This window comes from Scyliorhinus canicula, chromosome 3, assembly GCF_902713615.1.
Source record: "Scyliorhinus canicula chromosome 3, sScyCan1.1, whole genome shotgun sequence".
Lineage (NCBI taxonomy): Eukaryota > Metazoa > Chordata > Chondrichthyes > Carcharhiniformes > Scyliorhinidae > Scyliorhinus > Scyliorhinus canicula.
This window is the reverse complement of record NC_052148.1, coordinates 76,004,838-76,020,706: the sequence shown is the minus strand read 5'-3', so window position 1 is coordinate 76,020,706 and position 15,869 is coordinate 76,004,838. Positions and strand designations below refer to the sequence as shown.

The following is a 15,869-nucleotide window of genomic DNA, read 5'->3' as shown; positions in this document are numbered from 1 at the left end:
AAAGTCTTAACTATTAGGACTCGATAGGTCATGACGAGTAATTGTGTTGAATTGCATAAAGTATCCATGAGCTAAAATATCATCCATGGCTGATCTTTGTGACAAGTCTCCTCTCGGATGGTAACCTATCAATCTTGGCTCGATCATTAGATATAATTCTCAGTGAAGGTGTATTTTTTGAGTAGAGGAGAAGAGGGAAAATCATAAGCCCCCTTCAGGCAACCCTTCAGCATCTGTTACTGTTTCACCAAAACAATTGGAGGTCTTGGTCCATAGGTCTCCACCTGTTGATTGACGTAAAGCCTCTGACCAACCTGACTAATATAAAGGAGAAAATATGGCTCATACACCTTTAGGTTATTAAATGTAGCATGTTTACTGATTATCAGTATGTGGACAGTATGATGTCACCATTGGAGCAGGGAGTTCATAACTGATCCATCAATCACAGCAGCTCAATTTCCTCTACCCTTTGCTGATTTTGTTTCAATATATTTTGCTCTGTCATCTCATTCCTTATTTCCTACCTCCTCATTAGTGGAAATGTATCACTGTTGTGTTTCAGAGCACATCTATAAACTAGGTATTCTCTGAAGTAATTTTCCTTTTTTATATTTTTCCAGGCTTTTAGGTAATAATAACCATATTTATTATTCACCCCTGGCTGCCTCAGAAGATACAGATCGACCACATTCTTGAGTAGCTATTTGTAAAATTTGTGGTTTGCTGGGCTGCTTCACAGCACATGAATATTAGCCATGTATTGGAGGCCGGGGCAACATTTTCTGTTTGGGAGACTACGTTCGCACACTGGAGCTGACTTGCACTTGATTTAGGAGCGATTCCCAATCCTTCATCATACAAATTTATGCATGGCAAGGATTTTGAGGAATTCCCAAGGGTATCCAGCGATTGGGCTGCCGTTTAGAGCAGACGGCCCAATAGCGAGGTTTTGCGGCTGGCCATCCCCACCCCCCCGCATTGCAATTCAACCTCCTCCCCCGCCGCACAATGCAGTCCCTGCCCAGAGACCCCTAAATAAAGCGAACCCCCCCCTCAGAGAACTCTGAAATAAAGGGACCCCCCTGCAGAGACCTCTTAAATAAAGGGACTCCCCCACATAGACCCCCTTAATGAAGGACCCTCCCACAGAGACCCCTAATAGGGACACCCCCCCCCCCCCCCCACAGACCCCTCCAGAAGGTAATTTCTATCAGGAAGCCCCCAGAAAGGAGACTCCTGTCAGGAAGTCCCCCAGAAGTAAGACCTCTGCCTGGAAGCTAGAGAACAGTCCAGACAGAAGCAGTGAAAAAAATTACTGCTTTAACTCAGCTGGGCAATACACCTAGCTCAGACAGAGGGCACACATGAGTCAATTCCTGGAAAGAGAAAACCAGTCAGCTGTGTTTAAACACCCTCAGATCTTTGAGTTGCAAGCCATTCATTTCTCTTTGATATTGATTTTCCTGGGCTTTGATTGACAGCTTACACACACACAGCTGTCAGCATTGTTCCTTTCATCTTCCTTCACGTTTGAGTAACTCTAAAGTGCTCTAACTGCAATGTTTATGAACACCAAACTTTGATTGATAGGTCCTGGATGACTTCAAACAATGTTGAGTGCTATCAGTTTCCAGCTGACCACTTCAAAATCACTCAAGCATGAAGAGAAGTGATTGGAAAGCACTTAATTCTGTCAATAAAAGCCACTTGAGTGCCATGCTGGTCAATAGCAGTAGTAACTCTTGCCCAAGTGATTCCCAGCCCAGAGGACTGGAGAATCACATGGGTCCAGAGAATATGGTGCCCGGCCAGCTAAGTGGATGCTAATGGGTCTTAATAATCCATTTGTATCCTCTTGATCACACAGGATGAGAACCTCGATAACGACATCAGTGGGGGGGCCAGGGCGGCTGATGATCTGGTTTTCTTCACTAACATGGGATTCTCCACCACACCAGGAACTTCACTATTGGTGGCGCAAGGTGGAGAATTTCATCCCAGATTTGCATTTAGAGCAGTCAGGGTAGTGGATTTTATTACATCAGATAACCTAGTTGGGATAATCTAGCAGTTTTCACAGTAATTTGTCCTTGTGTTGGCCCACAAATTATCAGTTTTAATGAGTACAGCTTTACAACTTGTGGCATATGGGGCTGGATTTTCTGGCCTAGCTAATGATACCCTCATCGCGTGAAAGAGACCTACTCCATTTTAGCTTGAATTAAAAAATACTGTAAAAAAATAACTCTCATAAAACCTCACACTTACAACAATTTTAATTACAATGGGTGGTAGTTGTGATCTGCTCAAGACCATGCGTTTTAGTCTTAGTGCACCACATGGTCCTACACTTTCCTGTATAGTTGCTTATAGAATCCTCACATTTTCAATTTCAATGAACCCGGCACAGGCTGATTTAAATGTCCTATTGGCTCATTTGAATATGCGTATCTTGTAACGTCTCACGAGGTTCGGTTGAAAGTCATGAGGCGTTATGAAACTCACAAGAGGCCTCTCACAAGATTCAACAGCCTCATCGTGTGAACCAAGTCGGACGGGACGAGGCCGGTAAATCACACCCTACGTCTTTGTGTTGGAATAGTTGGTCATGAACATTGAGGCAGAATAATTCGCAACCTAGTTCAATCATCATCATAGAATTTACAGTGCAGAAGGAGGCCATTCAGCCCATCGAGTCTGCACCGACTCTTGGAAAGAGCACCCTACCCATGGTCAACAACTCCACCCTATCCCCATAACCCCACCCAACACTAAGGGCAATTTTGGACTCTAAGGGCAATTTATCATGGCCAATCCACCTAAGATGCACATTTTTAAATTTCTTTTTTGGACTGTGGGAGGAAACCGGAGCACCCGGAGGAAACCCACGCACACACGGGGAGGATGTGCAGACTCCGCACAGACAGTGACCCAAGCCGGAACCGAACCTGGGACCCTGGAGCTGTGAAGCGATTGTGCTATCCACAATGCTACCGTGCTGCCCTATAGGGATCAACATGGATTTTTCCTAACAGTAAATGAGTTCATGGAGCAACCTTGGTAACTTTTTCAAACATTATTATTTAGATCCATTCGATCAAAAGAACATAATTTGCTTGCCCCTTTGAAATTAATTATCCTATTCATAGAATCCCTACAGTCCAGAAGAGTCTGCGGCGACCCTCTGAAAGAGCACCCTACCTAGGCCTCTGCTCCAGTAACCCCACCTGACCTGAACATCTTTGGATACTAAGGGGCAATTAGCATGGCCAAACCACCAAACCTGCACATCTTTGGACTGTGGGAGGAAACAGGAGCACCCGATGGAAACCCACGCAGACACAGGGAGAAAGTCCACAAGACAGTCACCCAAGGCCGGGAATTAAACCCCATACCATAGCCTGACCTGGACTTCCAGGACTTTGACTCTGGGGGTTGATTGCACTCCCATTTCTCTCCACCGCAGCTTCTGGAGTTGCAGGGACTAGAGAGCTGTCAACCAATCAGATTGTCCAGCAACACTCTGAGGTGGTACTCCCCCCCCCCCCCCCCCCCCCCCCCCCCGCGCGACTGAGGGATGCAAGTCCCGCTTCCAGCCAATTAATTCACGTTGGAGCGTAAAATGGTTGCAGGGCAACCATTATGGATGGCAATGTGTTTGCCACTGACACGTTGGATGACGGGAAGGGAAACAAACTTTGCCATCTGAAATATTGTGGCGCTGGAATCCGATGCAAGGTAGCTACCATAAACAACACCTGATAGTCCACTAACCACAGTCTCATTGGCAACATGTGCTAAATTAATGCACACTGGAATGCAAAGCAAGTAGAAACGATTTTCCTCCACTGAGCCCAGCAATGTGGGTTAATGAAACATATTTACTGTTTGTGAGCAGCTAACAACACAAACAGGGCATTTTAAGTTTTTACAACTCCATTCGATGCTGCTCCCAGTGACCTAGCCAAATTGAAGATTCTGAGAAGCTGTATAACCATGTTCACAATCATTGAAGACCCAAAGTTAGTAGGCAAAGCTTTATTAGCTTTGACGGCTTTTATGTAACATTCTTCCAGAGTTGAAACATTCCTTTTTTAAATGAGAAATTGAATAGGTGGTGAATAGATAAGAAAAGGACCAAATTGGTTGAAGTCGGGAACAGTCAAAACAAATAGGAATATGTTTGCAAGCCCATGGGCAGATATTTGTCGTTTGATAACAATGCAATATGAACTTTAACACAAGTACATGTAGCAACTGGCTTGATTTTCTGAAATGATTTAGAGAGTTATCTAATAGTCCCCAATTAAATTCAAATCACTGGCACTTCAATCAGCAACAGTTTTGGGTACATTAATCACACAGAGCTGTTTTTCATAGAATCTCCACGGTGCAGAAGGAGGCCATTCAACCCATCGTGCCTGTACCGACTTACTGAAAGAGCACTCTACCTAGGCCCACTCCTCTACCCTATCCCTGTAACCCCACCTAACCTTTTGGACACTATGGGACAATTTAGCATGGCCAATCCACCTAACCTGCACATCTTTGAACTGTGGGAGGAAACCAGAGGAAACCATGCTGACACTTGGAGAACATGCAGACTCCACACAAAAAGTCACCCAAAGCCATAATTGAATCAGTGTCCCTGGCGCTGTGAGGCAGCAGTGTTAACCACCATGACGTCTAAAGCAGGGCCCAAACTGAGACTTGAACCCTGGACCGATAGATTAAAAGTCTGATGCTCTAATGACAGAGCTACCCGGGCTCCTTGACTGAGCTATCCAAACTGTTGTATGAAAGAGTAACGAGAAGCTCAACTGCAGTTAACATTTCTACATAACTTGAAAACTAAATAGCTGTTCTTTTCTTTGACACTTGTCCTCAACGGCAAAACTATAACTTAATGGGCAGAATTCTCCGTTGATTCATGCCAGCGGGATTCTCCTGTCCCGCTGAAGTGAATGTAGATTTGTCAGAGCACCGATATCTCTGCACTCTCTGGCAGCGGGAACTGAACGCACTGAAATCGGACAATCCTAGCCATATGATAAGATGGCTAGAACAGCATACAGCACTGCAGTTGGGATTTGGCAGATCTCTTATGCAGGAGCTATGTACACATTTTGAGGCTAACACTCTTTCTGCTCATCAACTGTCTTTTTCGCAATTTTATTGCAGTCAAGCTATGGGCCGACTGTTTCATACATTATTCTCCAAAGGTATTAAGGGACATGGAGTGAGCTTATGGCATTAGATCACAGATCAACCAATGATCTTATTAAATGGCAAACAGGCTCAAAAGGCTAAATTACCTACTCCTGTTCTTCTATTTGTGGCATGCAGGCATCCAGATGTTATCCATAAATAGCTATTTCCTCTTCGAATATTGCTGTATTATTTAATTTAATCAATTATTTTTCTAATAATGTTCATCCTTCACATAACAAGCTTACTTCCCTTTTTTCTCTGCCCTCCCTAATTTTGAATGCTTCTGGATAAAAAAATTGTATTTCAAATATTCTCGCTGGTTTGTTTCTTTTTTACAATCATAATCAATAGAACTGAGGAAAGTTCAGTAGTATGCAGCAGGAGAGATTATTTAGTTCTCTTGAAACTGCCGTGGCCTAAACATTTTAAAGGACAATGTTCTGAGATTCTGCATTTCAGTCTCAACATTAACATCTTGAAAGGAAAAGTGAACTTCATTTTTATTAAAAAAGGAGGATGGAGCAACTTTGAAATTCTGTACCTAGCTGTCTGTCTATCATTTTCCTGTATACCCCACACAGTTCAGTTCAGTTCAGTAGACAGACAATGCACTCTTAGGCCTCAGCTGATGCCAATCTGAACATTGATATGTGCAAAGCTTGTCTTTGCATGAGTCCCATTGTGATTTCCTCCCTCTGAGGAAGTGCCTAACCTCCAAATGGCTCCAAAAACCTCAATGATGGGAAATATGATAATCAATCTGTATGTTATCACTCTGGTGCATCATGTTGGAGTCCCTTCATGGTGGTAGACTATGTACCGGAAATACTTTGAACTTCTGGGAAAATATCTGGCCTCCTTTTATAGCAAAATCTAGTGGGTTCAAGATTGCACTGATTGTTGAGTTAATTCCAAAAAATAATGCAACAAATTGTTGAAATACAGTAGCTTATTTTTAATCTTTATATGGCTTTGTTTTATATGCGTGCATTAATTAATTACTAATTAATTAAACTGTATTGCATTTTGTTTTCCCCACATAGACAAATGGTTTTTGTACGATTTCCTTCACTTTCTGGATTGATTAACAATCCTTTATTACTCCCTGGGTTGAATGTGGTACCTACTATCTCAGATGATGATGGAGAGCAAAGAAATTATTTTTCATTTCCTTCTGTATCCACCAGACAACATAGCTCACCAGGTAAGTCAAAACAATATTTTTAAATGCAGTTATATGCTTATTATAGTTTAGTTTCAGTATTTTTCTTGAACACCTTTCTTGAATATTCAACCTTTTCTGTGAAATATATTTAAGTGTTCTCTTTTCCTTTTATGACTCAAAGCAATTAGACCCTCTCCTAACTTTATTTATGTGTTACAATCCTCTAAGGAGCCTTTAATGCTTCAAGAAGAAATCAGAATACACAGCAAGTAACAGACTGAACTATGTCACAAGATTTCACATGTTTTAACAAAAACTAACTTTATTACATACATAAAGAGAAATTAAACAAAATGAGCAATATTAACTTAACAGTATAGTTTATTAAGACTTGTATTATAAACTCAGTTCTACTTTCTATTTCTCCCCAAGTGATCTCTTACAAAATCTTTTAAGTTTACTAATGTTTCCTGGGACTAACTCAAAAGGCATGTCACCACTCCTAAGGAATTCACTCTGGTTTCTCTTTGGTGTTCCAGCTATTCTCCAAGTTAAAAGATTTCATGGGAATCTTCCATTAGATTTTGACTAAATTTTTTTACTGACCTCACAACTCTGAATACTACAGCTCGAGCCTCCATTCGACTCCTGCACAGTGGCTTAAAACATAAGAAAATACCCTGGGTTTCCGTTGGCCGTGTTCAAACTGCAACCAAGCTGATTATTTCCAGAAATCCAACTATGTTAAATGTCTTTTATTGAGAGTATTATTGTTTATTTCTTCCTTTAGCTTCCAATTGATTTGATTTGATTGATTTTATTTGATTTGATTTATTGTCACATGTACTGAAGTACAGTTAAAAATATTTTTCTGCGGCCGAGGGAATGTACACAGTGTGTACATAGTAGTCAAAAGAATAATCAACAGAGAACATTGACAAATGGTACATCGACAAACAAGAGATTGGTTACAGTGCGGAACAACGGCCCAAACAAAGCAAATAGATGAGCAAGAGCAGCATAGGACATCGTGAATAGTGTCCTTACAGGGAACAGATCAGTCCGAGGGGGAGTCATTGCGGAGTCTTGTAGCTCTGGTGAAGAAGCTGTTCCTATGTCTGGATGTGCGGGTCTTCAGACTTCTGTACCTTCTGCCTGATGGAAGAGTCTGGAAGAAGGCAATGCCTGGGTGGGAGGGATTTCTGATAATGCTGTCTGCCTTCCTGAGGCCGGGGGAATTGTATACAGAATCAATGTGGGGGTGGCAAGTTTGTGTGACGCGTTGGGCTGAGTTCATCACACTCTGCAGTTTCTTGCGATCTTGGACCAAGCAGTTGCCACATCAAGCTGTGATGCAGTTGGATAGAATGCTCTCTATCGCAAATCTGTAGAGGTTTGTGAGAGTTGATGCAGACATGCCAAATTTCTTTAACTTCCATAGGATGTAGAGACGTTGTTGGGCTTTCTTGACTTTGCATCCGCGTGAGTGGACCAGGACAGACTGTTGGTGATGGTGACCCCCAGGAACTTAAAGCTATCGACCACATCCACTTTGGAGCCATTGATGCAGATGGGAGTGTGTGTCATGCTAACCTTCCTGAAGTGAATGATTGTTCCTTGGTCTTTCCAACATTTAGAGAGAGGTTGTTTTCGGTACACCATGCAACTAAGTGATTTATCTCCTTCCTGTAATCTGATTCGTCGTTGTTTGAGATACGGCCCACCATAGTTGTATCATCCGCAAACTTATAGATTGAGTTGGAGTTAAATCTTGCAACACAGTCATGTGTGTATAGGGGGTACAGTAGAGAACTGAGCACACATCCTTGCGGGGGCCATGGCGTTGTGATCTATTGTGGAGGAGGTGCTGTAGCCTATCCTGACAGATTGCAGTCTGTTGGTGAGGAAGTCAATGATCCAGCTGCACAGGGAGGGGTCAAGTCCAAGATTGTGGAGTTTGGTTATTAGATTTGTCGGGATAATGGTGTTGAAGGCAGAGCTGTAGTCGATGAACAGCAGTCTTACATAGGTGCCCTTGTTGTCGAGGTGTTTGAGTGTTGATTGTAGAGCCAGTGAGATAACGTCTGCTGTGGTCCGGTTGCGGTAATAGACAAACTGCAGTGGATCGAGACCGTCTGGGAGGCTGGCATTGATCCATCTCATGACTACCGCTCAAAGCATTTCATGATAACAGATGTCAGGGCCATCGGTCAGTAGTCGTTGAGGCAGGCTACCTTGTTCTTCTTTAGTAGGACTTCAGAGCGGAGGAGTGAGGTGGTGAAGATATCTGCGAATACACTTGCCAGCTGGTTAGTACAGGCTCTGAATGCTCGCCCAGGGATTCCGTTGGGGCCCGTCGCTTTCCACGGATTCACTTTCAAGAAGACAGCTCTTACCTCTGAGGCTGTAATAGTGGTTATGGGTGTGTCAGGGTGTTGGGGCCGGTGGCACTGCTCAAAGCAGGCATAGAACATGTTCAGTTCATTGGATAGGGATGCTCCAGCCCCAGATATTCCGACAGGCCTTGCTTTATAGCCTGTGATCTTGTGTAGGTCCTGTCATAGTCGTCGTGGGTTAGTGGTGTTGGCCTGGGACTCTAGTTTGATGCGGTATTGTCTTTTTGCATCCCTGATGGCTTTCCGTACGTCGTACCTGGTCTTCTTATATAGGTCTGGGTCACCAGACTTGAACGCCTCCGTCCAGAACTTCAGCAGGGAGTGAACCCTTTGGTTGAGCCAGGGTTTCTGATTGGGGAATATCCGTATTGTCTTCTTTGATACACAGTCCTCGACACACTTACTGATGAAGTCTGTGGTGGTGGTTGCGTACCCGTCCAGATTAGCTGCCGCGGCCTTCAATATGGACCAGTCCACAGTCTCCCAAGCAGTCGCAAAGGATGTCCTCAGATTCCTCAGACCAGCACTGCACAGTTTGAACATATCTTCCTGTCATTTACTCCTCTTTCCATCTTTATCTTGTACTGAATAGGACCTCCCAATCACAGGCTGCATTATGGATGATAGATCTAACGTTTACTTTAATTCAGGTAGAAGCCTGGCTTCATCCTTTACCAAATATTAACCAGTCTTGCCTGCTGGCTGTGCCCTAATTGAATTCACAGTAATAAACTCAAAACAAGGAACCTCTCTAAGTTCCACCTATTTCCATGGCAATGTGACCCACACATCCTAATCCTAGGTAGAAATTCAAATTAACCACCTCTTAATTACAAAGCTTTCCTTATTCTGGGACACCATATTAATAACTTAGCCTTTACTGTTCTTCAGCTCAGTGAGCCCACATGCTGTCTTATGTGGTCCTATCTAGCTGCTAACCCTTTAAGTCAATGTGGTCCCAACCTTTTAAATGTGACAAACTCAAAATTTGTTTTAACTACATTTACTTCAGGGTTGCTTTCAGTTTCTTAACCAGACATTCCCATTTTCTACAGTTAAAATGTTAATTCCTTAAATTAAACATTATATTCTAAAGTGTATGAACTATATTCACAATATATGTCAGCAACAAACTGGTCAATAGAGATTTACTCACTTGTGGGGTAAAAAACTATCTTTATCGGGATGATGATATTACCTCGGAGCAATGCACTTTCTATCCCACTGGGTAGTCATTAGAATGCTTTCTATGGTACATCTGTAAAAATTGAAGATTCAATGTGGACATTTCCTGAGGAAGTGGTGGTGCTGTTCTGCTTTCTTGGTCGTGGCGGCAACTTGGGTGGACCAAGGCAGATTTTTGGGGTGTGTAGATACTTTGCTTCCTGAAGTCAATGACCTTGTCAGCACCTTAAATTTGCTGATGTTGAGGGAGAGATTCTTGTTGTTACACCACTAGGTTCTTGGGGCTGGTTTAGCGCATTGGAGTAAATCGCTGGCTTTTAAAGCAGACCAAGGCAGGCCAGCAGCATGGTTCAATTCCCGTACCAGCCTCCCCGAACAGGTGCCGGAATGTGGCGACTAGGGGCTTTTCACGGTAACTTCATTGAAGCCGACTCGTGACAATAAGATGCATGGCATTAAGGGTAAAGTAGTAGCATGGATAGAGGATTGGTTAATTAATAGAAAGCAAAGAGTTGGGATAAATGGGTGTTTCTCTGGTTGGCAATCAGTAGCTAGTGGTGTCCCTCAGGGATCCGTGTTGGGCCCACAATTGTTCACAATTTACATAGATGATTTGGAGTTGGGGACCAAGGGCAATGTGTCCAAGTTTGCAGATGACACTAATATGAGTGGTAAAGCGAAAAGTGCAGAGGATACTGGAAGTCTGCAGAGGGATTTGGATAGGTTAAGTGAATGGGCTAGGGTCTGGCAGATGGAATACAATGTTGACAAATGTGAGGTTATCCATTTTGGTAGGAATAACAGCAAACGGGATTATTATTTAAATGATAAAATATTAAAGCATGCCGCTGTTCAGAGAGACTTGGGTGTGCTAGTGCATGAGTCACAGAAGGTTGGTTTACAAGTGCAACAGGTGATTAAGAAGGCAAATGGAATTTTGTCCTTCATTGCTAGAGGGATGGAGTTTAAGACTAGGGGGGTTATGTTGCAATTGTATAAGGTGTTAGTGCGGCCACACCTGGAGTATTGTGTTTAGTTTTGGTCTCCTTACTTGAGAAAGGACGTACTGGCGCTGGAGGATGTGCAGAGGAGGTTCACTAGGTTAATCCCAGAGCTGAAGGGGTTGGATTATGAGGAGAGGTTGAGTAGACTGGGACTGTACTCGTTGGAATTTAGAAGGATGAGGGGGGATCTTATAGAAACATTTAAAATTATGAAGGGAATAGATAGGATAGATGCGGGCAGGTTGTTTCCACTGGCGGGTGACAGCAGAACTAGGGGACATAGCCTCAAAATAAGGGTAAGTAGATTTAGGACTGAGTTTAGGAGGAACTTGTTCACCCAAAGGGTTGTGAATCTATGGAATTCCTTGCCCAGTGAAGCAGTTGAGGCTCCTTCATTACATGTTTTTAAGGTAAAGATAGATAGTTTTTTGAAGAATAAAGGGATTAAGGGTTATGGTGTTCGGGCCGGAAATTGGAGCTGAGTCCACAAAAGATCAGCCATGATCTAATTGAATGGCGGAGCAGGCTCGAGGGGCCAGATGGCCTACTCCTGCTCCTAGTTCTTATGTTCTTATGTAATAAGCGATTTTCATTTTCATTTAATTTCTCTGTCTCTCTCCTGCACTCTGACTCATTGTTGTTTGAGATCCTACCCACTACGGTCATGTCATCAGCAAACTTGTAGATGGAGTTGGAGCCAAGTTCTCCCACACAGTCATGTGCATATAGGGAGTATAGTAGGCGGCTACATATGCAGCCTTGCGGGGCCCCGGTATTGAGGACTATCGTGGAGGAGGTGTTGTTTATTCTTATTGATTGTGGTCTATGGGTCAGGAAGTCGAGGATTCAGTTGCAGAGTGTGGAATCAAGTCCTAGATTTTGGAGATTTGGTCTGAGCTTGGCTGGAACTATGGTGTTGAAGGCGGAGCTGTAGTCAATAAATAAGAATCTGATAGAGGAGTCCATGTTGTCAAAATGCTCCAGGGATGTGTAGGGCCAAGGAAATGGCTTCTGCTGTGGACCGGTTGTGGCGGTATGCAAATTGCAGTGGATTAACGCATTCTGAGAGTATGGAGTTGACGTGTCTCATGGCCAACCTCTCGTAGCACTTTGGGTGAGTTTGAGGAAGCAGATGGTTATTAATAAGGGGGGGGGGATTCTGTCTTGGGGGATGTCATAATATCCACTCATGTATATCATGAGATGCAGACAGGCAGTGATTGACACACAGGATAACCAATGAACACACGACACAGAACAACCAATCACCAGACAGGACACCACCACTATAAAGCCCACAGGGCATTAAAGCTCTCCCTCTCTCACAGGACACGGCTAGGGAGATAGTCACAGTGCACAGGCCAATAAACATCATCACCGTGTGGTAGAGAGCTAGTCTGGTCAAGCCAGTAGGAGGTGATCAGTTAGGTTAATAGAGTGTCAACCCACAGCAGATTATGTACAGCAATCAGCAGGTTCATTAAAACAGTGGACCATCTCCTGTGTCGGAAGCCTGTTTCTCGTTTCACTGCATTCAGGTGCAGTCGATATTAGACCAATAAAGATAACACATCATGGATAACACATCAGGGGACAAGCCCCCTTTCCATAAAGGGCAACTCCTGATAGAACACCCATTTCCTTCCATACTTCGAAAACTATCTTTTTAAAATCAGACTGCCCATTCTGTTCTATGGCTTGTGCATTGTCTTATTGGAGTCGGTAGGCTTGATAACAAGCCTAATTGCCCCTTGATTATTTATCTAAATATGACGGGCAGGCTCCCTCCTTTTGCTCAGCCAATGTCTTATGTTTCTTAGCCAGGTCATAATATGCTTTCACTTCAATGAACTTCAACTTCAGCTGATAGTCTCTTATGGGGGATTTCTGGAAATCCATGAAAATAGCGTACATAGATATTCCTTGTCTACTGGACACAATTTCAAAAAGTCCAGTCAGGTTCATCGGGTAATACCTTTAGAAATTCAGCTCTCTCTGATCAGCTGAACATTTTTAAGATGTTAGTCACTCTATCCTTGATTATAGACCCTTGCTATTTCTCAACAACGGCTAAAAGTTAGGCTAAATAATCTTATACAATAATTCCTCATTTAACATTCTAGTATCTGAAAAGTACAATGTTAAATGAAACAATGTTAAGTGAAGCAGATATTCCCACTACAGCTCAGTTCACTGTTCATAGGCTTCAGGAGGTCGCTTTACCAACAGCAGACATGCCACACATAGGAAAGGTGGAGGTTTTTGATGCAGGTACGGATGACTGGTCACAATATGTGGAGAGAATGCAATTTCTTTTTACACCAATGCCAAAGCTAGGGGCTTTTCACAGTAACTTCAGTGAAGACTACTTGTGACAATAAGCGATTTTCATTTCATTTCATTTTCATTTCATTTCATCATTGGGGATGAGCACCAAATGATCATCCTCCACACTGTTTGCGGGATTGCCATGTACAGTGTGATCAAGGGCCTGATGTACCCCGACGCACCGGACACACGGTCATTCGTAGACTTGGTCGCATTGGTGGGTAAACATTTCAACCCCAGGCCGTCCATTATCGTTCGGCATTATCATTTCCATACCACCACCCGTACCCAGGGGAGCCTTGATGGAAGGAAGGTGGGGCTTTTCCTTTAACAGGGGAAGCCAACCGGACATTAAAAACCCTGACCCGGATGTGGGTTGGGGCGACGGGTCATTTGGGGAGTGGAGTTGTATATTGTAGTTTATCGTGTGATTTAAAAAAAAAAAATTTTTTTTATTTTTGAACATAGTATATTTACAGGTGTAAACAAAGGAAAAAAGTGCACAGATATTACAAACAAGATGAAAACAACAACTCCAGATAGTTAGCAAAATCACGTAAAAAAACAAGCAACAAAAACCAAGGTGTGGGGGGGTGTGAAACTGGGGAAGTGTATATACATTGAGGTACTGGAGAGACAATTGCAGTATACCTGTATAAATGTCTTGTGTATTCTTCCTTTTTTTTTGAAACAAAGAGAGTACATACATCACCAGTAATACACAATATATCTGGGTGGGAGGGGGCGCCATTGGTTGCTTCTCCGGATCGATTTTTGCTGTTGGTGCGCGTTTGCCTCTGCTTCGGTTGTTCGCTGCTTCTTCCTCCTGTACTTTCTCACTCTTTGTTGCTGTGTTTGTCATGGTTGTTGCCATTTCCTGTGCTCTCCTTCCAGTTCATGTTCCCTCATCATCCCCCCCCCCCCCCCCCCCCCCCCCCCCCCCGGTTCCCCTCTTGATGTTTGCCTCCTGTCTTTCCTTTTTCTCCCCTCCCTGCCCCTCCCCCCCTTTACCCTCCTTTCCCCCCCCTTTTACCCCCCTTTCTCCCCCCCCTTTTACCCCCCTTCCCCCCCCCCTTTTACCCCCCTGCTGCTCCTTCCCTTTCTCCCTCCCTGCAGTTCTTTCTTTTCTATTGATATTGCCTACCCCCTCTTGCACTGCCCCCACCCCCCGCCTTTCCCTCCTTCCTTCTCTTTCTCCAATTTTGGCTACTTTTCCCTGGCTCTTGGCTACTCGATTATTTATCAGCCTGTTCATTGGCCACAAACAGGTCCTGGAACAGTTGAGTGAATGGCTCCCATGCACTGAATAAACCATCGTCCGACCCTCGGATGGCGAATTTGATTTGCTCCATTTGGAGAGATTCTGATAGGTCGAACAGCCAGTCTGCAGCTTTGGATAGTCAAGCTTTGGATAGTCAAGCCGTCAGCCGAGCAGGATTCTACAGTGGGTGATCAAGAAGGCAAGGGTCCGCCCTCCTCCCCATGAATAGATCTGGCTGATCAGATACCCCGAAGACCGCCACGTTCGGGCATGGCTCCACACTTACCCCCACCACTTTGGACATTGCCTTGAAGAAGCCTGTCCAGCTAGTCTGGGGCAAGACCAGAACATGTGGGCGTGGTTGGCTGAGTCCCCTTGGCACATCTGTCCTCCATCTCCGGGAAGAACCTATTCATTTGGGTTCTTGTTAGGTGGGCTCTACATACCATCTTTGGTTGCGTTAGGTTGAGTCTTGCGCACGTGGAGGTGGAGTTGACCCTATGCAGTGCTTCACTCCACCCCACCCTATTTCGAGCCCCAGGTCTTCCTTCCATTTCTTCCTCATTGCGTTTAGCACAGTGTCGGCCCTTTCTATCAGTCGTTCGTACATGTTGCTACAGATTCCTTTACCTAGAATGTTTGCGTCAAATAGTAGTGTCTAGTAGTGGTGATATGGGTACGCCCTCGTCTCCTTCCGTAGGAAGTTTTTAAACTGCAGGTACCTTCGTTCGTTGTCCTGAGCTAGCTGAAATCTCTCCGTCAGTTCGTCCAGTGTTGTGACGCTGCCGTCAGTGTATAGGTGCCTGACTGTCAGTCGTCTCTCCCCCGAATTGCTGCCGTAGTTGGTTCCGGGTCTGGAGGATGGCTACCACCAATGGGCTGCTGGAGTGTTTTTTGGGTGGGAATGGGAGTGGCGCCGTGGCAAGGGCCCGGAGCGAGGTCCCCCTGTAGGAGGCCTCCTCCACGCTAATCCATTCAGCTTCTGGCTCCTTGATCCATTCCCTTACTCATTCTGCTGTTGTCGCCCAGTGGTAGAATTGTAGGTTTGGGAGGGCTAGCCCTCCCCTGGACTTTGTTTTCTGTAGGACCGTCTTTGGGATCCTCGCATCCTCCCCCCCCCCCCCCCCCATACAAACGCCAGGATTAACTTGTCCAATGAGTTGAAAAAGGCCTTGGGGGATATAGATCGGGATAGATCTAAGTAGGAAGAGGTACCTGGGCAGTACGTTCATTTTGATTGTCTGCACTCACTTCACGAGGAAGAGTGGGAGTGTGTTCCATCTTTGCAGGTCCTTTTTGACTTCCTCTGTCAGACT

At 44.2% G+C, this 15,869-nt stretch overlaps 1 protein-coding gene across 3 annotated transcripts in view; it reads left to right on the top strand.

Annotated features, from left to right (window-relative positions):
- Positions 1-15,869, top strand: part of LOC119962749 (probable E3 ubiquitin-protein ligase HERC1) — a 594,360-nt gene that overhangs the window by 292,022 nt on the left and 286,469 nt on the right. For all 3 annotated transcript variants that reach the window (XM_038790765.1, XM_038790766.1, XM_038790764.1), the window contains one exon: positions 6,258-6,418. In XM_038790765.1, coding sequence (XP_038646693.1) covers positions 6,258-6,418 — 161 coding nt within the window. The remainder of the gene's footprint in view (positions 1-6,257; positions 6,419-15,869) is intronic.